The sequence below is a fragment of the Thunnus maccoyii genome, chromosome 15 (assembly GCF_910596095.1).
Source record: "Thunnus maccoyii chromosome 15, fThuMac1.1, whole genome shotgun sequence".
NCBI lineage: Eukaryota > Metazoa > Chordata > Actinopteri > Scombriformes > Scombridae > Thunnus > Thunnus maccoyii.
Window position 1 is genome coordinate 24,076,678 of NC_056547.1, and position 22,698 is coordinate 24,099,375.

The 22,698-nt window shown below is 38.4% G+C and overlaps 1 protein-coding gene across 1 annotated transcript; it reads left to right on the top strand.

Annotated features, from left to right (window-relative positions):
• Positions 1-2,030: 2,030 nt before the first annotated feature.
• Positions 2,031-21,948, top strand: ldlrap1a (low density lipoprotein receptor adaptor protein 1a). The gene is made up of 9 exons (XM_042435802.1): positions 2,031-2,240; positions 11,544-11,686; positions 12,336-12,448; positions 12,630-12,744; positions 16,135-16,207; positions 16,454-16,549; positions 18,516-18,643; positions 18,881-18,915; positions 20,944-21,948. The coding sequence occupies exons 1-9, from the start codon at positions 2,156-2,158 to the stop codon at positions 21,086-21,088; spliced, it is 933 nt and encodes a 310-aa protein (XP_042291736.1). The 5' UTR covers positions 2,031-2,155; the 3' UTR covers positions 21,089-21,948.
• The last annotated feature ends 750 nt before the right edge of the window (positions 21,949-22,698 follow it).

Below are 22,698 nucleotides of genomic sequence, written 5' to 3' on the forward strand. Positions count from 1 at the left end.
TATTATCATGCCCTAGAGTTGGCATTTAGTTGTTTACAACAATGTACATTAACTTACTGAGGAATGTTTTCTTTGTTTATTTCATTTCAGTTCTTAAGTGCCAAGTGTTGATGTTTGGTTTCCATCCATACTTTGATCGATGTAGCTAGCATAATGTTTGCAGAAGAGTGCTGTTCTTTTTTTTGTCATTAGAACATATTTGGATGGTGTTGTGTTTACAAGGTTCTGGGCTGATCATGGTGAAGCAGCAGGTGGTCAGTTGGACTGATTGTGTTATTCACACATTTATTTATTTGTTACAGACTTTGATTGAGTGGCGCCTCCTTGATATTTCCCATCATATTCAGTTGATTTCCTATATTTTCTACCAGGAAGGATTCTGTGAATGTGTTGTGTTGGAAACGGTTACCCCTGAACCATTTGACCATGTTGTGATGTCATGTTGCCTACCTGGAAAAGTATTTTTGTGGATCGCTCTGGCGTTGTGAATTCAGTTCTCAAGTTGCTTTTACAAGTTTGTGTAGAAGGAAGAGAAGGTTTAAAAAAAAAAAGTGCTTTGTTTTATCTTTTCATTGTTCCACCATGTTTAATTTCTTTACTCAAAGTGATGGTGGCTGTGTCACACTTTTCACTTTGACCATCACTATTAAAGAAAGTCTTGCTGGTGGCAATGCAAGCTGTTCAGTCTGTGTACGTGTCATGATCTGTGTGTCTGGTTCTCCTGTTTCTGGCACTAGTAAGAGGCCAAGATTTTACCCCAAATCATACAACGCTCTGATGATGGTGTGGTCCATAGCATTTAGAATATTTAAAAAAAAAAAAAAAGAAAGAAATACATGTCAGTGGATAAAGTAGAAGAACCTTATGAGCGTTGTTACTGACATGTTTTATTTTACTAAAATAAGTGCAGGTGGTCATACTGTGATTTGTCCCAAACTGATAAATCAACAATTCAGACAGTATAGTATGTAGGCCACATATGTGCAAACAAACCTTTCCCTTTTAATTGCTAGATATTCTCAAATCAGAATTTGCATATATTACAGTTAAGCTAACAGTTCACACAAATTTTAAGCCATTAGTTTATCTAGTTGGCACCTCCCAGATCTGCAAGCCAGCTACATGCATTTTGTTGACATCCTCTATTTAAAACCTTCATAGAAATCAGAGGCAGAATGTAGTTCAAGTCTGGCCTGATGCTGCATTCAAGTGCTCCTCGTGAATACATATTTCTTAGTTAAAAATACAGTGACAGGTTGCATTCGGTTGCTGTTTAGAAGACAAAATGAAAAAAGTAAGCCATTTTTAGAAATCCTCAAGCCACAGAGCTGCCACACAAGCTTTTAGTCTATCACAATAGATTGATGTGAACTAAAGGTGACTATTTCCACTTGTTTGTTTTTGAGTTTTGGGAAGACGAGTCATAAGTTGTCATTATTCACAAAAGTCACGTCAGTCACATCTGAAAGTTAAAGAAAGAAAAGATAAACATACATTAATACAAATTAAGATTAGAAACTGCTTTTTTGTGTTTTAATTTGTGGCTAGTTGATGTCATACAGTAGATACCTAAATGTTAATCTCAACATTCGGGTCGCCACATGCTGCATTCATGTGTACGGAAACAATGTCATTCTAAAACAACTGTCAACAATTTGGGTTGAAAAAACTTGAATGTGTTCTAATATGAAGCTGCCAAGCCAGTATAACTTAAGTTTATAGACTAATTGAATCCTTCCAAAGCAGTGTGAGTTTTTTTAATAACAAAGGGTCACTTTGACTCATTGATACAAAATGTTTGACACAAGAAAAAAAAAATCCAGCTCTGATATGACCACAAACTGTGATGACATTTGCTTAAAAACATCCACAATAATAGAACGTAACTGAATAACTTAGTGACTTGTGTGAACGGTATTTTTTTTATTACAACCACCTGAAAGCTAAGGAAATCACATGTCCCATGTGACCCGAATGCAGCATTATTTGTCTGTTGGGCTCATTCACGTGAGCTGACCTCTTAAATAGCGGGATTTCTGACAGCACTGGAAGGCACCACAAGTCCATCCTCCCCATCAGCAGTCTGGTCAACAACATTTTCCCTGGAAGACTCACCAGCAAACTTCACCGACTCTCTGCACTTTTAAACACCGATATGGATGCCCTCAAGTCGGCTGGGAGAGCTATTATCCGGAGCCCAAGTATGGCGAAACAGTCCTGGACTGCCGGCAGACACAGAAGTAAGAAAAAATGTGTTAGCTTGCGAGGAAAATGTAGGAAGAAGAGTGTTTTAAAACTGGTTGCTACATTTCCCACTTTCATCGTGCCGAAGTTGACTTTTTGCCGCTGTGCCAATTTTACCTTAATTAGGAAAATTACCAACGGTCGGTAAATATTATATCTGTTAACTAACTTTACCTAAGTTTAGAGTTTTGTCTCAAAAACCAAACATATCGAAATGTTGACAAATGTTGCCGACTGTCGCAACAAAGTTACAAAGATGAAGTTTGACATCTTTTTTACTGTAACTTGCGTAGGTACGTCACAGTTAGTTTGACAAAGGGACAATGCACATAAAATGCTACCTTAACAAGCCATTTTGTTTTCTTAACTGACTGTTTTGCGGTAAATATGTTAATGTTTTTCCTGTGAAGATAGGATAACTGTTTGTCATGAGGTTTATCCTATTTCAGGAATTTCCCGGAAATAAATGTTATTTTGGAGCTAGGCAGACTAACGTAAACCACATCACCGTCAAAAAGAAACAAGAAAACAGTCGACATGGGTTTTTTCCACTCACCCTCAGTGGAATATTTGCTTCATGTGTTTTTAAGAAAAAAAAATTCTTACTGCATTGACCCCTAAATAGGTTAATGCACGGTTTTCCTGATGTGGCCAGTGCAATAATTTACTTTGTTATTTTTGTTATTTTTGTAGATAATCCCAGTTCTCCACAATGCCTCTTCATCCCATCCACTCTCTCTCTAAAGGAAAGCAGAGGTCAGGGTCAGGACTAGAATTTACAGTGATTTTTAGTGCCTTGCTCAAGGGCCCTTCACCAGTGCAGAAGCTTGCCCACACAGCAACATTAACATGAAACTCTTTTAAGGCCACTCTGGTGCCCATTGTGGGACTCAAGGGCCACTTTGTAAGCTAAATCTCACTTGATCTTGGCTGTAAAGTTCTGGCGGAATGACCGGCGAGCTTAGAGAGCCTGAAAGCTCCCTGCTCGTAACCAAGAGGGCAAGGCAGGAATGCTGCAGGTCAGTCGGTGCATGGCCCCCGTGGGCTCGAGTTCAAGCTGCTCTATTTTCAATTCCACCAGAAAAGCCATTATAAAACATAGGGTCATTAGATAAAACCGAGTGGATTACGTAAACATCCCCTATTACTGCATGTAACCTTAGTAGCTTACCTGGAAAAATAGCAATGCATTAGGAATTTGAGATACGCTTTTACACGCACACATGTTTCCTTCCAGGACATTTCTGTGTCAGTGAATAAGGGGCAGATGTTGATGTTGATACTTCTGCACAGCTATCAGTGGCTGCGGTTACATGGGCCAACTATTTTCTATCTAAATGTAATTAATCCAACTGACAATTCCTATAAGTGATCTCTTAATAAGATGGATAAAATTTGATTTGGTGTCCTATTTAAATGCTCAACAGTAAATAATCAAAGTATAGTTGTGAGCGACATACACATTACCTGCGTAGAGCATGCGGCACCATTGCTTTTATATTGAAGCAACACTTGTATCATATTACTTGCTGATTTTTAGAGAGATTATCACCAAATTTATGTCTTGTAAAAGTCATAAACCAGCCCTGTTGCCAATGTAATGAAACCTCTTTTTAGAATCAGCTTGTTTGTTGTGACTGAGATGTTTGAGTGAGGCGTTTTGACTTGAATTAGGCTCTTACTCTGATAGTTAGAGGAATTAAAAGCTCTTGGTAAATGCAGTTACTGACCCACTTGTTATAAAAGTAGTGTATTGTAGTATAGATTACAGGGTCTCCTCTGGGCTGCAGGGCACACATTCCTCACCAGCACTGACCCATATCACCCATGCCAGACTTCCAGGTCTGACTCTGGCCTACGGGACCGAGTCGAGATCAGCCTACATTTCCATCTATTCGGGGACTGATTTTAGACCAAGGACGTCAGGTGAACGCAGCAAACCTTGACCAGTAGAGCCTTGCACTATTTTACGTTGATATTGCCTTTTAATAGAGCTCAATAGGCTTAACTACTCCTCTTTGCATATCTGCACACTGTGAATTTGCATTTAATGTTCACCTTAACAACAAAGCTATTCAACCCTATGGGCACTGCCCCATTTGAAATGGCAAGGGCCTCTCAGCTCCTTACCCGCTTCTCTGCTCTTCCTGCCATGTGTTGGTCGCCCTAGACGACCCACACCGGCACACTGCCAGTGTCAAGGACCAGCCAGAGGGTGCTTGTCTGCAGCAAAGAGACTTTTTCCAGGGACCTCCTCAAATGAAGGTGCATGCACTGTGCACAGTTAGGCAAATCACTGCCAGGATGGGAGTATTTCTACCCCATGATGAAGCAGTTATTTCACCAAAATATGGCACTCTATTTGAGCTTCGGCTCTGGTTATGTCTTCCTTTCCTCCTCTCTGCCTTGTGAGAACCAACCGTGTGCATGTAACTCCCAGTTAGTTGTAGTCAGACATTCCTCTATCACCCACTCAGTCCAAAAGCAAAGGTTTCCAAATTTCTTATTAACCATATCAAAAGGAAGAAAAAAACATGTTCTCTCAGGAACATCAATGAGAGGAAATAGAGGCACACACTGATTGTAGAGCTGGGTTTATATAATAATAATAATAATACGTAACCACTGGTTGTTGTGTTTGGCTGTGTACAGTGAAAGCACAGGTCTTTGTAGGATGTATCTGCATTATTATGAAGGGGATAGACAAACTTAGAGATTGTGGTCCAGTCACTCCTGTGTCAAGTGACTTAGTCAGATGTGTCTGATTTGTATTGCAACAGTTATGGAAGTTGAATTTTGTTCTGTTTATGTGCCTCACGCTACAGGCTGATGGGTGAACTCGGGGCTAAATGCCTCTGAAATGTTTGTTTAACTTTACGTCTGGAGGGACTTCCGCACTAACACACGTTATCACTTATTTGTTTATATTTTTCTGCATCGCTAGAAAGCCCGACATCCACACTCAAATGAATTTGGATTCCTTGAAACCTGGTTTTGGAGCTGTGTGGATGTAATTCAGTGGAGCTGAAAGAAAAGTTAAATGGTGGCAAAAATTGGGTTTTAAAAAAAAAAGGTTATTTGGCACCCAGTTGTAGAGTGATCCTGAGTTGTAGGGCCACAGTTGGCGGTTTCCACAGTGATTCAGTGTTTGGTGTAGACACACAAATCAGCCCCGATGTGAATTGCCTGTCAGTTGGGCCCTTTTGGATCAGCACGTTTCTTGTCACAGTGTCCAACCAAAAGCTTTTTTTTTTTTACACTTTGATGCATGAAATGGACACTTACACTTCACTGCTGGGTTTGATGGATGACTAAGAAGCTGAGGGCTAGGTTATTCTCTTTTGTTACTTCTCTCCGTGTCTCTCTCTCTCTCTTCTGTAAGACACTGCCATCAGAAAAATCTATTTTTTTTTCACACCCAGTAATTATTTTTCTCTTCCTGCTCACTGATGGTGAGGATGACTTGTATTTACAGTAGGTACGCCTAGTTTTAGTTGGTCTGAGTTGTCACACATGCACACAGCTGTTTCCTTTCGCGTGTTGCTGTTGACCTTTGATCCTAAAGCCCTCTGCATTCTGTGGTTGAGTGGTGCCTGGTACGTGGTGACTGCCTGTTGATGTTTTTTCAAAACAGTCTTCATCAAAACTGATCCAAAAATAAGATATTGGCTTCAATGAAGGTTTCCTTCTGACTATTTAGTGCAGTGTGGATGGATTTTACTGAACAGTCTGTAAAAGTTGCCATGAAACCCGCTTCAGTTAGTCTTAAAGAGCTGTTAAAAGAATGAGACTCTTTTGGGTTCAAGCAGAACGTTTTATTGATCCACATGTTGTTAAGTGCAATGTCGGTGAAGAGGCAACAACATAGAATATTGGTAATTTTTAGAATTTTACTAATGAAATTGATAGATTTCAGTTGCATCAGTGTGTGCTGGTGTTATGTGTTTGCTGGCAGTGCCTAACTCAGTGATGTGGTTCAGTGATTCTGTTTAACTGTAACAAGTGTTACATCACTTAAAGTAACAATTAAGTCTAGTAGACAAACATTCATATCAATGCTAACAACAATGTCATATATTTAAACAATTCCAGGTTTCACCCACCTCATCCTATATACTTGGAGCTTTGCATCTTTCAAAGTAATCTGGACCAAAGTTCACCCCTTTGGTCCCGACTGAAATATCTCAACAACTATTGGATGGATTGCCATGAAACTTTTTACTGATATTCATGGTCTCTAGAGGTTGAATCCTCATGACTTTGGTGAACCCCTGACGTTTTTTCCAGTGCCACCAACAGGTCAAAGTTTTCATATATCCAATGAAATATCTTAACATCTACCAGATGTGTGGGCACAAAATCTTGTACAGACATTCATGGTTCTCAGAGGATGTATCCCTTTCACTTTGGTCATCACCTCACTTTTTCTGCAGTGCCTCCATGAGGTTGACATTTATGGCTTTGAGCCAAATGTCTCAACAACTGTTAGGTGGATTGTCACAAAACTTGGTACAGATATTCATGTCCCCCTCAGGATGAATTGTAACAATTTTGGTGATCCCCTACCTTTTCATCTAGTGCCTACATCAGGTCAAAATTCATATTTGTCTGATACTTTTTTGTGACCAAATACCCGTGAAACTAACAGCATTTCCATTTTGTGTTTTGTGCTTATTACCAAGTGTTGGCATGGTAACACACTAAACTATGGTGGTGAACACAATGATGCGTATACCTGCTAAACGTCAGCATATTTGCATGCTGACATTTAGCTAAAAGCACTGCTGTTCCTAAGTAAAGCCTCACAGAGTTGTTAGTGTGGCTGTAGACTTTTTAAGTCTTGTTGTGATGTAGCTGTCCCTCAGGGCTTTCACAGAAAAGTGCAGAAGGACATCTTGTATGTGTTAAGCTGGAATTTGTTAAGCATGTGGCATCCTAAAATTATAACGCAGGTTTTAAATTTAGTTCCATTTCTGCAACGGGGGGTTTTCATTCAGATGTGTAAAGGCTGTTTCATTTTGTTGAAAATGTTTTGGCATAAAAATGTCAATACTTTAATATAATTGATTATGGCCCTCAAAATAATGATTTCATTTCAGCAGCTCCAATCCCCCATCAGCCTTTTAAAAACCTCCTTCATTTGCAGTGTGTCTGCACGTGTGTGTCTGTGAACATGTGTCTGCATGAGTATGTGGTATGCACTGCATCCCAGCGGAGGCGAATGCTAGGAGGATGAATTTCTAGGTAATGGTGATGTTTTTCTGCTCTTGCCTTTCCTAACCCCTCTCCCCTCCTTTTCATTCTCTGAGGAAATCTCTGTAAACACAGTTAGAGGGTCAGGGCCAGCCGGCACCAGACAAAACTGATAAGAAACCACATGGAGGTAGCAGCTGTTCCTTCAGCAGTTACAGTTTTTATACTCCTCATTCTTTTTCAGTGTGCTATTGTTTTATTTCTGTGAAAGTGAACACAAAAGTTGAGACAGGAATGCACTTTTGGAGAAACATCTGCGGCCTTATTTTGGAGAGATCTGTTGTGTTGCTTTCTAAAAAGGAAAACCACTTTTCCTCTTATCACAGTATGTCAGAGTCCATGTATACTTGCTCCTAAAGTTTATTGTTGAGCCCTATAAGTTGTTTTTGGAGTTGAAATATTTACTTTACATCGACAGTACCTCTGACCTAGATACCCTGTTTTCCCTCTCCACTTCAGGGAGCAGATGAAATGGCTCAACTTTAAGTACAACGTAGGCTGTTTACATTTCCTCTGATTTGTGTTTTTCTCAAGCTCTTTAAATGTTCTCACGACTAATGTTATTTATTTTGGAACATAAAATAGGCGGGAAATGCAGGCAAATCTTCGCATCTCATCTCAAATATTTGCTGTTTTCAACTAGAGGAATGGGTACAACGAGAACGTTTCCTGTTGATCAATTAATTGACCCACTTTTCTCAGAAATGTTTTTTGGGAACCTCCGGGTTGCAGAGAATGGAGTAGGCATGTAGTTGTCTAGCTCAGAAAAGGCATCGGATCTGCTTGAACAGCACAGAGCAGCGCCAGCCACTGACTTTAAGACGTTGTTTGCAAATCTGGACACCAAGCTGGACAAGATCCAAGCTGTAGTCTCAGGCCAGGGACAGCGTATAACTGATCTCGACTCTAACTTGAGGCTACATGCTGTGATAAACTCTCCGATGTGGAGGGGCGAAGAACATTCGTATTATGGGCTTACCAGAGTTAGTTGAGGGTGCACGCCCACTGCCTTCTTCTCTCAGCTTCCTGTCGATGTCTTCGGCAGTCAAGTACTCCCTCCCCCCCCCCCAATGGAGCTGGACAGAGCCCACCCCAGTCTTGCACCCAAACCTGGCCCTCAGGACAGGCCGTGTCCCATTATCATCTGCTTCCATCGATATCAGATAAAGGACTTGTACTGTGGCCACAAGCTCCAATTTCATGAGGACTACGGTGCAGATGTTTTGAAGAAGCAGGATGAATACAGGAATGTCATGGCTGAAATCTGTGAAAGAGGACTCTGACCTTCTCTCCGTTTCCGGGCCAAGCTGCACGTCACTCTCCAGAGTGGTAGGAAGAGGTGGTTACTATCTGTTTCTGAAGTTACCAACTTCATCCAGAACTCAGGGGAGAGCCCGTCCATTCCATCATAAATACTAAGCAATGGCACACGATTAGTGACATTCTAGCCGTGCCAAGATGGACAATCTGATATCTGTGAGTAAATAACTGTGAACAAACGTCCTGATTATCTCAAATTGGCCTGCTGGGCTTGCTGTCGTGTTTTTCTCTCCATGTCTTATTTTGATTATTTCAAGTTAAAGCAAAAATTAATGTTGTTTTTTTTTTTTGTTTGTTTGTTTTTTGGTGAGCCTCCTAACTCAGGGAAATCATTGAAGTTAAAGGTGCAATGTTTTTAGGGAGAATTCAAGTTAACCTGCAATTCAGTGTTATTGGTCATTGGGTGTATTTAGTTGTTCAGCTTATGTCATCCTGTTTTTATAGGGTGAACTGTGGAAAATCTTACAGATAGGAAGTAAATTCTTGGAATGTTTGTTAGAAGACCAGAGGGGTCTTTCTGAATTTGCTGTTTAGAGCAATATGTGCCATTGGGGTTTTGGATTAATTGGGGGACAGCTGACAAATTGTTGTTTGTATCAGATATGCGGAGATTTAAAAAAAAACAACAAACAAACAAACATTCCTTTTGAGCCCTCTAACATTATATCAGATAAAAATGGACGTTTTATTATTGTTTCAGACAAACTTAACAATAGAGAGGGGATTTCAGTTGTTACTTGGATGCAGTGTTAGACCACTCCTCCAGCAAATCATTTCTTGACAATTTTAGCCTTTGTGATCCATGGCGGTTTTTATACCCTACAGGAAGAGAATACTCTTTCTTGTCCCACGTCCACCACACCTGTACTTGAATAGATTATTTTTTTGTAGATAATTCATTAACTTCGAACCTTAAATGATGCAGTTACAGAAGTGTTATTGTTTCAGATTTCTCACCCATTGTTCTTCTACTGGCCTCTCCAGATGCTAAGTATGCAAGAAAGCATTGGAGACTAGTCTATTGCTGTTCACAGCTGAGTTTTCTTACACACATCTCTAAAACCTTTTTAAGCATCAATAAAACACTGGATGTGTCCAATAAAACAGTTTGCGAGGCCATGAAAGCACATTTAATAAGTGAAAATATATCATCCGCAGCATATAAAAAGAACTGTTCAAAGCAGAAACAAACTGAAATTGTCAGATTTTAAACATTGATGAACAATATGCAAATTCCCCCTCCTCTGAACTTTACAAGGAACGTTTGAAACTCCAGACAGAATTTAAACCTTCTTTCCTCTCACCAAGTTGAAAGTCAATTAATTCAGAGCAGAAGTAATTTTTATGAACATGAAGAATGAAAAGGCAGGCAAACTCCTGGCTAATCAACTGCATGTGTTGAGAGCAACTTATTTCTGGAGCACGGACAGATAATGAGTATATAACATCGGATCAAAAAGTCAGCACTGGGAAGTTTAGAGCCTTTTACTCAAATTTATATACTTCAGATTGTACAGTAGACTTAAATGTCATGGAAAATCATCTATTTGCTCCCTCAAAGGCTGATGGCGTATTTCAGATTTTGCACAAAAAAGGCTTGAAATACTTTGGTGTTCTATTTATTTATAATCATTTTGCTTGTTTTTCTCAATTGACAGAAAACTTTGGTATCGCCAACACACACTGTTTTAGCTTTTTACAAGTTAGGCATTACATAACGTGTTTAATATCCCAGTTTCCTCGTAAAGCCCCAGTCAGTCCAGGTGACTTATTTCTCTCTGTCAATCCCACATTAAAAAGGTATTATGTTTATGTTTAACCTTTACAACCTTATTTCAAAACTATACTGCCCCTCAATGGTGGCTATAAGAACTGCTTGGGAACAGGGCATAGATTCTACATTTTACAGAAGACACATGGGACTCAATCCTTAATCAGATAAACTCCTCTTCCATGTGCGCACAACATGCAGTTTTGCACTTTAAAGTAGTCCATCGCATCCACATATCTAAAAGCAAATTAGCTCGAATGTACCCTGATGTTGACCCTACATGTGATTCGTGTGAAAGTGCACCTGCCTCACTCCTTCACATGTACTGGACATGTCCCTTTTTAGGTAAATTTTTAACAACAGACTTTCATTCTGTCTCAGAAACCCGTTGCCACCAAATTGAGCCAAATTCTCTGAGTGCTATTTTTGGCATTGCTCCAGACTTGGATTTGACTAAAGTAAAACTGAAAATGTTGGCTTTTACTTATTTACTGGCACAATGAGCTATCTTACTTAAGTGGAAGGATTCTGCCCCTCCTTCCCACTCACACTGGATTAGAGACATTATGTCCTGCATGTATCTAGAGAAAATCTGTTATACTACCCAGGGAACAGAGAGTACATTTTACAAAGTGTGGCGCCCCTTCTTGATGACATATTTTGAGAAACCCACTACAGTAATCTCTGAGTAGCTACCCTTTTTTGTTTCTTTCTTTCTTTTATTTTTTGTTATTTCTGGACCTATTTTTTCTGTTACTATTACTATATTTTCCTTTTAGTGTGTGTGTATGTATGTGTATTTTTATTTATTTATTTATTGAAACAAAGCAAAAAAAAATGCAATTACTCTATACATTGAACAAACACTGACGTCCACATTGAGTACTTGGTACTCATGCCCATCCCTGATAAAAAGACCTATGAAAGAAATGTTGCTGTTTTTTTTTGTCTGCAGAGCTTCCAGAAAACTGGACCGACACAAGAGAGACCATCTTAGAGGGCATGACTTTTAACCTTCGTCACCTCGGCATGACCCTCGTGGACCAGCCCAAGGGAGAGGAGCTATCAGCAGCAGCAGTAAAGAGAATTGTCGCCACAGTGAGTGCTGACAGTGTCCCTCAGGATGTCGATGTCTTTCAGTCAACACCATAATATTCATTTGTTACTGATGCTTTAATTACTTTTTACATACAATTTTATACAGTTGTCCTAAAAAGCACTATACCTGCTTTGATTTTTTTTTTTTTTTTTTGCACAAAACTTGTTGCCATTGTTGCATCAACTCACCTCTTGGAAAATCAATACTTTTTCAGGACAGCTTGTATTTATCCTGAAAATCACATCTGGAAACTCATTTGATGGTTTTACATATGTTTAATAAGCATCATGCTTGCAGAATATCCTAACTCATATAGAGCCATATCATCTTTTAGTTAAAAGTAATAGCTTTCCTTGAACTCTGTTGCAACAGCAAAAATGTTTTACAAATGTTTCTGCTGTTGTTTTACTGTTTTGCTGTTTTAGCCATTATGACAGTTAAGCCCAAGTTATTAATGAATAAGGTATATTTGTCCCCCCTGTGGATTTCATAATGTCATAATGTCATGATATATATGATAAATGTCTTAAATTTTACTTTTATTACTTTTATTACTTACTCTATGAATTGTACCAGTTTCCCTTAGTTCAACATACTAACATGCTATTCACCCATTTTCTTCTCTTTACATTTGTTTCCGTGTAACAGGCTAAAGCCGGTGGGAAGAAGCCTCAGAAGGTTGCTCTCAAGGTTTCTCCTCAGGGAATAGTCCTGTACGACAGCTTGACCAATAAACTCCTGGAAAATGTCTCCATATACAGGTGTGTGCAAAGCAGCACATAATACCATTTTCCTGTGGTGTTGCACTCATGAAGCTGCTACCTGCAAGTCAATGTGTGCATTTCAGTGTAGTTGGCGTGGCACGTGACCCACTTACCTTGTGAACACTGTGCTTGACACCTTTGTATGTTATGTGTCTAACCTGTCACCTCTGGCCTGCAGAATATCCTACTGCACAGTGGACAAACTGCATGATAAAGTGTTTGCTTATATCGCTCAAAACACCCTCAATGGGACCCTGGAGTGCCACGCCTACCTCTGCTCCAAGAGGAAAGTGGTAAGTAGTGTGACTACAGGATCAGTGTTTTTATGTTATATTAAAGATGAAGATTAATAGGGATACAGTGAAGTGATTTTAATTCAGTCATGATTAGCTCTCTATGCATTTCTAACTTGCTGAATTTACAGCCCTTTTCTCTGTCATTTAAGGGGATGTAAGCATGTCATCATTTATCCTGTAACTGTGCTCCTCTTAGTGCATTTCTGACACCATAGCTTTCCCTGCACCTCACCCCCCATCCTGAAGAGGAAACCCTAGAAGCCAAGCTCCTCAAGCCATCTGTCATCTTCCTGTGTCTTCCTGTGTGTTGAAAAACAGAAGGGCACTTTTCCTCTCATCTTACCTGCTTCCATGCTTATCCCTTTTTCTCCCAGGATAACATGATAACACCCCTCCTTCCTTAATACTTGCTTCTCTCTCATCCTGGCTCCTGAGATCATGCTGATGACCTCTTGCTGTCCTCTACTATAGCAGCCCTCCAGTCCCAGCACTGGCAACTTTGATATGAATGTTGAAAATAACTTGCATTGTCCACTTCTCTAATTGGCCCTTTACTATCAATCTCCATGAAACTGATAAATGGTAGATCACCGTTACTTAAATGTTTAGATTACCTTGTGTAATGGCTTTATACATTCAATTACGGCACAGTTAATGGCATGTCTAGCTGATGTCTATGTTGACATGTTTCGGAGGGACTCTGCTACCTACAATGAATCAGGCACTCATAACTTTGACACTTAAAAAAATAAGGATCCAACAGTCTGTCAGAGTTATAGAATAATATCCCTGATAAATTGTGATGCAAATATATTGGCCAAAATTTTGGCTAAAAGGTTGGAACAGGTTGTTGCATCCTTGGTTCAGCCAGACCAGGTTGGGTTTATTCGTATGCATAATTAGGCTGACAATATTAGAAGATTTATTAATATTATGTGACATGTGTGAGAGAAACAGAATCCTATGGCTGCCCTCTCTCTAGATGCTGAAAAGGCATTTAACAGAGTGGAGTGGCAGTACCTGTTCTTGACTTTAAAAGCCTTTTGGATTTGGCAATACCTTTTTACTATCTTCCCAAAGCAACTGTTTTTACAAATGGTGACATTTAATCATACTTCAACCTGGTATGAAGAACATGACAGGGGTGCCCTCTCCCCCCACTTCTTTTTGCCATGGCATTGGAACCTTTAGCAATTGCTATTAGTCAGAATTCAAACATGTCAGAAATTACTATTGGCTCAACTATTTATAAATGAATGCTATATGCCGATGACGTACTGGTCTTTATATTGGACCTTCAAGTGTCAATAAAATCTCTCCTAGAAACTATTGATTCTTTCTACAAATTATCAGGGTACAAGGTAAATTGGTCCAAGAGTGAAGCCCTACCTTTGATATCATACTGTCCAAAGACTTTTTCTTGTAGGCTTTCAGTGGCCACAGAAGGGAATCACAGAAGGGAGTCTTGTTTCCACCTAAATTATCAGATTTGATTAAAGTTAATACAGAACCTCATCTAGAGTTTTAGCACAGATATTGAAAGGTGGTCACCACTTTATCATTATGGGGAAAGCTAATGTCAATAAAATGAATACCCTTCCAAAGTTCAGTTATATTCTTCAAGATCTCCCGATCTCAGTCCCATTACACTATTTTCGAAAATTTGAGAAACTTTGCAAGTTCCTGTGCACTGGCAAACTACCTCATCTTAGTATGAGTAAATTACAAAAGCCTATTGACCAAGGAGGGCTTGGACTACCAAATCTTTTACTGTATTGTTATGCTTTTTGCCTGAGACATCTGGCCCAGTGGACGCTTCCCCTTGAATGAGCGCCACCATGGTATAACATAGAGAGCCATACATGTAATCCTCTTCCTCCAGTCAGCTACCTCTCAACTGCCTGATCCAGTGAATATAAATTACATCCAATTATCACATGTCTGAAGTGGGTGTGGGACAGAGTATCAAGGCAGATTATAACTTCAGTCCATATTTAATACCTCCCCAAGTTTGTGGTCAAACCATAAACTCTGTATTAGTAATTCCTCATTTTATATGGAGGCTTTGGTTATATTGTGGTATTACAACGGTGGGTGATTTATAGATTTATATAATAATAAAACTCTGAAGATACATTCAAATTATTTTTTTTCTATTGCATACATTTGGAGAAAATGTCCCTTATGAGAGACTCTCCTACAGGCACATTAAGTAAACACGTATGTAAAGACATGGCAAAAGTTCCTTGATCATATAAATGGTTCTTAAAGTCCGGGCGTTGATTTCCGCTGGCAAACATAATTTTGTGCTTGTATTCATTATTTTTACCTGCAATTATTATTTATAGTTTATACAACTGCTCAACTTTTTTTTTCTGTTGTTGCTGTGGTTGCTGTTGGTTTTTTTTGTTTTTTGTTTTTTTTTAATTTATCTTTGATTCTTTGATGGTTTATATTTGCTTTTGATTGATAATATTCCATCAACTGGTCTGCCATTATTACAGTATGGGCACTCATATATGCTAAAATTGTGTATATAAAATGGAAGATCAATATTTTGTATACTCTGTCAGTGCTCAACTAACTAACAAATTGCTGATCGTAAAAAAGAAACAAAAGTGCAGCTTTGAGAATATTTGAAACAAACACCAAAATTGTGTTTCCATTTGCAAAAGAGCAAATGTGTGCTCCAAAAGATGATTGTGTTCTCGAAACTCTTCATATAATCATCAAAATTGCAATATGGTGATTAAAAAAAAATACTCCTCACTATCGTTTATCATCATTTTTACTACCATCCATCAAATCATAAGTTCACACATGCAGTCATTCAGTGGGGATACAAGACTGAAAATAAAATAAACAAAAAATTTCAGGCAGTACATTTACTGCTGAAAATATATACATTTATACATTTGTAAAATGTACATTTTCCAACGAAAAAAAACCCCAACAAAAGCAACCAAAAACACTTCTTTTTTTTGTTTTGAAATACATGCTTTTCCTACTCTCTTTTCATCCATTCTTTTTAGCAAACATCCTGTTGTGTCCTTTTTATATGTAAGATTTATTGTAGAGCCAAATGTTTTGGACTTTTGCATACTTTCACACAGTAAATGAACCAAAAACTGGCAATACCGTCAGCACAACAAGTGCACTCAATGTCTGCTCGTGTTTTTGCAAACCATGTTTTCATTATGTGAAAAGCACCAGAAACCACTAAGAGTTAGTGAATGGATTTGAAGATGTGATCACTTCATTTGTAGACTTTGCACACATATGACAGAAGTGCTTGAAATTATTGGAGAAAAACTGTAAGCAGGTGATGTAATGAAATTCCTGTCTGCTGTGATCTGTTACAAAGTGTATTTTTCTCCTGTTCTCCAGGCTCAGGCTGTAGCTTTGACAGTGGCCCAGGCCTTCACAGTAGCTTTTGAACTCTGGCAAGTGGCCAAAGAAGGTAGGAATCACACTCTTCACTCTTCCAGTCCTGGAAATGACACACACACTATCTCTAACACCCCCACCCACCCAAACACACACACACACACACACGAGTACAATCTATGGAGGAGTTGTTTTTATCGGTGTCTGACACTGCTGTTTGTACTGAATCAGCCTTGATGTATCAAGGACATAGATATCGGCTGTGAACGGGTCTTGACCTGCTTGTGTTATGTCTTTGTACATCTCTTCTCTATTCTAGAGAAAGGGAAGAGAGTCAAGTCAGGTTCAGCTGGAGAGGCCAGCAGTAGTTCCCATTCAGAGAGATCCAACAGCTTGGGGAGCCTGAAAGGGACAGGTAAGAACCTAGACAAACAAAAAAGTTTGAGCCACATTGACTTTTTTTTTCTTTTCCTTTGTCATTGAATTATTTGTTAACATTGTACTTTAAGTCCCCCAATTTTGCATTTATAAGCCATATATAAACATTTAATAAAGGTTCATTACCAACTATAATATAATTGTAAGCAGATGTAAGGACATTTTTAAGTGTTTGTTCATGTACAGTATTTGTTAACAGTTATAACTTCTCTTATAAGGACATGTTTTGTATTATGACAGCTGTGTTAACTTGCTACATTACCATGTTAATGTTAGCATTCAGTTCAAAGTAAAGCTGAATCTATGTACAGCTTAGCCAGGAAAGCTGAGTTAACTCTTACAATTTAAACCTGACAAAGCGGGTATTTTTTGTTCTGTGACCTTCCTTAATTTAATGCCCATCTATGGGGTGGGGACACAGGGACAAAACGTTAAAAAGATTTAAAAGCACTCATACAGACAATGTCCAATCCATAATTGAACACTTACACACAATCCTTACAAATATGGAGACAAAATCTGCTAACATTTCTTGTCTTAGACATTTACATTATGGACATCAAAAACCTTAAAGTGCAGCAAATTATCAACAAAAACACAGACCCAGTGCCAGTACCCACCTACCCTCATACCTCTAACACCATGGCTGCAGAAAAGAAACCAAGAATAATTAAATAGATCAATAAAAATAAACAATGCAGTTGTGAATATATTTCTCTAGTATTTCATACATGCATGAAAAAAAAACTTAAGGGTTGGGATGAAACCTTTTTGATTTAGCACCTTTCTTCTGGAAGAGCCCTGTGGCCAAATTTACAGAGATCATATTATGCCCCTTTCCCAGTTTAATATTTTCATTTTCATGGTCTATTCATAAACATTTGCTTGCTTTTGTGGTCAAAAAGTAAGTAAGTAGGTAAGTAAAACTTTATTTATATAACACTGACATTGGGACACAAAGAAAATAGGACACAAAAACCGTGAAAGACACATTCAAGAACACATACAGACATCTCACACATACGAACACAGCAAGCATAGCAGTCATCACCCAGAGCACACACTTGAATTTATGAAATGTTATGAGAAAGCCATTCTAAAAAAAAGTAGGTTTTTAGGCGTTTTTTTTTTTTTTTTTTTTTTTTTTGAAACAGTCAACAGATTCAGCTGATCTGATGGAAGTGGGGAGATTGTTCCAAAGTCTGGGTGCCAGGGCAACAAAAGCACCTAGTTACAGCTGTACAAGCCATAGATGCAATCCCTCTCTCTCAATCTGCCTGAAACAGGCTGTTTTGTGTCTGCTCAGTGCCCCTCTCTTCTGATTTGCTGACTTTTTTCTGAGTCACACACACCCAGGCCAACCACAGGTAATGGATTGTAGCACACAGAGAGAAGAGGAGAGGAGAGAAACTAGCATGACCATAAATTACAGCAAAAAGTAGCGGAAACTCTCATGCTGAAATTAAACAAGTGCACATAAATTAGGTAAATAACATAAATAAACATATTGTTTTTTTTCAGGAGGGGCAGGGGGTCCCAGTAGGAGAAACGCTGAGCATATAGTTGTGACATCACAACCTTACAGAAGTCCAAACGGCTGGTTTAAAGGCACAGTTTCTGAATATTGACTGTGCACTTCTCCGTGGACTGAGCATTTTGATACTTTAACAGTATTTATAGAGCACCTAGACCTGCTTTATAATCAAAAAGAAATGGAAATCTCCCTTCCTACAATATGTCCCCTTAACATTTTTACACCAGTAATGGTAAGAAAAAAAAAAAAAAAAAAAAAAAAGAAGTATGTTTTCTTGCATGTGATGAGCATTACAGCCTCTAGCATAGCTACAGACTTTTAATCTCGCACACAGCTTCTTTTACTTTTAGTATACACAGATCATCTGTGTAAACTAAAACACTAATGGATTGTCCCTCTTCCTCACAAGATGTTGCCACAGACAACCTGCTGGACTTTGAGGACAGTGTGAACGTGGTAGTGGAGACCAACGGGAATGTAGAGGAGGATCAGCTGGACAACCACAGGCCTTCTGAGACCAACAACAACCCTGCCTGGGTAAGATCTTCACCTCTTGCTCTATGTTGCTAAATATAAAATTGGAATTCACAGTCAGTTTTAGAGGTCTTAAAAATGTTGGTTGTTTCTTTAAGCACTGTTTTCAGTGATTAGCCAGCCTCTGCTTACAGGCAACCACAATGAGTCTTATACTGTATATAAGAACGACTTGACATTGTTACAACATTCTCTATTTCCCGAGGGTGTATTAAGCCAAGATTCTTTTTTTTCTTGCAGGAAATAGAAGATGGTTTGGATGAAGCCTTCTCCAAGTGAGATATTTTTTACAAATATTTCTTCTATTATATGAAATTAATCCTCATTGATTCTCCTTGCTACTTGTTTGACATAAAATCCCTCATCACCAAAATCTGCCTTTTGAAATTCCACAGTATATGGTAGTTTATTCTTATGCTGCTTAGCTCTACAGTGCCACTCACTGATGATTTGTGTGTACTGCACACTGCAAATCCTCCAGTTCCTGATTATATAGAAAATGAGGAAATATTTGGGGGGGGGGGGGGCGGTAAAGATTGTCAGTATGATCAATGAGAAATCATTTGGTTTGACAGCAGAGCTTTAAACTGTCCTCAATTTATTTGTTTGTGTCTCCAGCTGTGCTCTGGATAGCTATGGTTCATTTCCAGGTAAAGTTGAGTGCTACTATCAACTGTTCCAAGCCTTACTTAGTGTAGTAGTCATAATTACTAACCTAACCTTAATCCATACCATCATATAATCAACCCAACAACAGTTTCACAGTTCAGTCATGTAAGTCTTGGCTGGTATCAATAGTGTGAAATAGCTTCCTGTGTCTTTTATTCCCTCCCAGATTGAATAATTGTTGACTGGGTTCAGAAAAGAAGTATTGAATTTCAGTTAAAGTGAAAAATGTCGTCATCTCTACCCATCTCATCCTCACCATAAATTTCTTTTTTTCTGATAACCATTTCTGTGAGATATACAGTAGTCTGTGTTTGTCTGAATGGTCTGAAGCAGTGGGAATAACGTGACTCCACTTCACAGAGAGGGCTTTGTTGTGCAATTTTTGTGTTTGTGGAGCAGTGGGTCACAGATCACACCATTTATCCCATGCGACTCGAGTAAGCTGAAGTAATCCTGATGACCTTCACCCAGATTTGTATACATTATTATCCCCAAGAGAAAGCCTGTTTGAAGCCAAAGCAAGGGACATAAATGGGAACAAATCAAGGTTTTGGTTATATAAACATGTCTGGGAGGCTGAGCTGCTGTAGAGGCAATATTACAATCAGTAGCTGACCTAAACATCAATGGGAGGAGCTAAGGAGCAACAGATAAACCTGATGTCCAGGAAAGAAGTAGAGGTTGGGGAAGTACTGTAGGTACAGAAAGACATCAAGCTTTCCTGTTACTATCTAAAAAATGTAGTTAATCAGGCCTGTATGCTATTATCTAGATAAACTAGTTAATCAGCTTGCTGGACTTCTAAGAAAATGAATTTCTTGTTCCATTTTTTTTTTTTTTTTTAATTTACTCATTTATTCATTCGATCCCCCGGTAGTTTGTCTTTTTTAGGGTAGGACTTAAAACTTTTTCTCATCTTAGGTTTTTATTTTATTTCATTCTTCCTTTGTAAGATGTATTGTTAAAAATGTATCAGAGCTTTATTTTTCTCCTCAAAACAAACAAGTACAGTCAATCGGACAGATATGCCAGTTTTGAGAATTGGAACAGATATTGATCTGTATAGTCATACAACTGTCCCTCTGGAAGTATCTGTATAATAAACATCATGATTAGACTCCCAGACATGTGCATTATGAATTCTCATGTAGCCAAAAAGCTGAATTTGTCATAACAAATCTTTGGTTCCTTTTTGTAAAACATTTTAATAACACTTTCCCTAGAAAGGTTTTTGATATTGCAGTAAAACATGTTCATTATTTGGGCCTCCTCTCAGTCCTATAGTCATTATAACATTATTCTTCTGTTCTTTAAGGATAGAGCAGGTGATGTTCTTTATCTTTTTGCAAAAAAATCACATAAATAGACCAATATCAACAATGAATTGATTACCTCGGTGAACATGGGCACTGTAGTTTATTTTGAGTGCAGATAGTAACTAGTGCACTGAATTTGTTTAAAAAAAAACAAAACAAAACAAACATCATATATTTATGAGCTATTTTTATAGATTTTAAGTAGGAACTAATGCTGGGTCACCAAATATGTTTTTTGTGGGATTATTTGACAGCAAAAAATGGAATAAAATCAGCCTTATTCTTTTAAAGTTTAGAATTATTTATTTGTCTCCTCAGACTGGCAGTGTCGCGTACTAACCCCCAGGTCCTGGACATTGGGGTGACGCCCCAAGACTGGCTCACTGAACCCGACTGGGACAGCACCAATGGAAACACTCCCAACAGCCTCAGCCCGTTTGGAGATGATATCTTCAGCTTCTGACCACCACCACATATCAGAGAGAGACAACAATTAAGGGGAGGAGGGGTGTCTTTACGTCTTCTTATGAATTAACAAGGCATCACTGTGTGTTTAGATGAGGCTACAGTAAGTCCATAAGGGAATCAGTGTAGAACTGTGAGATCAAGTTTGGCCTCTTCACCTTGTTGTTGCACTCTTCACATGGACAATGCTTCCCTCTTTGTGGAACTAGCACGGGCTGCTGGCCCTGCACACCAAAGCAATAATAGCATTCCTTAAGGTTACTACATCTCTCCTGTTATTACACTGCAAACATCCCTACAAACATATGTTCACTCAGTCAACTTATGTCAGCATTTGTTGTCCTTTTGTTTACTTTAATTTCTGTTTCAGTAGTTTTGGTATCATAATCAGTGTTTTGTATATCTGTCTAGTTATAATTTATAGTTTTATAATTATTTTTTTTATGGATGAAGACAAGAGTAGGATTTAATACAAACTGATGTACAGACTGTATCAACAGGCCTTTAACAACAGCAGGACAATCAGCTACACTATATCTTTAAGTTAAAAAAAAAAAAAAAAGTGATTGCTCAAATAGCAGTGAGGATTTGGCACTAGCACCGCCTTGGATGTAAACTGAAGATTGATTATCAGATTTTAGACATAAAACAATCTAATTGTATTTATATGAAATCTTTACCCCAGCTTATTCAAGACATGTTACAGGCGTTACTACTTCACTGCAGTGTAACAGTGCTCTCTTGAATGAAGCCCAGATATGTTCACATACCATTGTGACCATTTCAATGTACACTATAATCTACCAGCATTATACAGAATTAAAATATATTCATGAATAAAAAAATGAATCTTTGTTATATTTATGTAATTTATTAAGATTACAATGCCTGGAGTCACATACCAGCAGTATGTCAAATATGAAGAAGGAATGTACTGTTGAAGATCATTCTTGACAGTTTCACTACAAGGTCCATTTAGTAGCTGTTGTGGAACTTTCTGTCATTTCAAAGGTTAAGACTGGATTTTCAAATGTAGATTGTAAGAAATAGTTTGACATTTTGAAAAAGCTGCTTTGCTCAGCTTAGATTAGTTTAGCTTAGCAAAGAAAACTGGAAACAGCTAGCCTGGCTCTGTCCAAAAATAAGGTAAGCAGTACAAAAACATACTGTAAAAACAACACATTGTGGTTTTATGTGTGGGGGGTAGTATGCTGGATTATTTCTTGGCTGAGAGCACTAACTTCCTCAAATGTGACCAGTGGATACTCCAGAAAGTCACTGCTCCCAGCCAAGAAATAGTACCACATGTTACCTAACATTAAACTAAAACTTGTTGTTTTAACAGCTTGTTTTTTTGTAGAGATTAATCAAATGAGATATAACATGCTAATTGGTGAGGTTGAGTAAGTAGGTAGCTGGTAGGCTGATTTTGTTACATATGGACAGAGTCAGGCCAGCTGTTTGCCCCTGTTTGCAGTCTTTATGCTAAGCTAAGCTAACAAGCTGCTGGATGTAGCCTTACATGTGTCAATCTTCTCAATTAACTCTGGGCAAGAAAGCAAATTAACGCATTTCCCAAAATGTCAAACTATTCCTTAAAGCCAACAT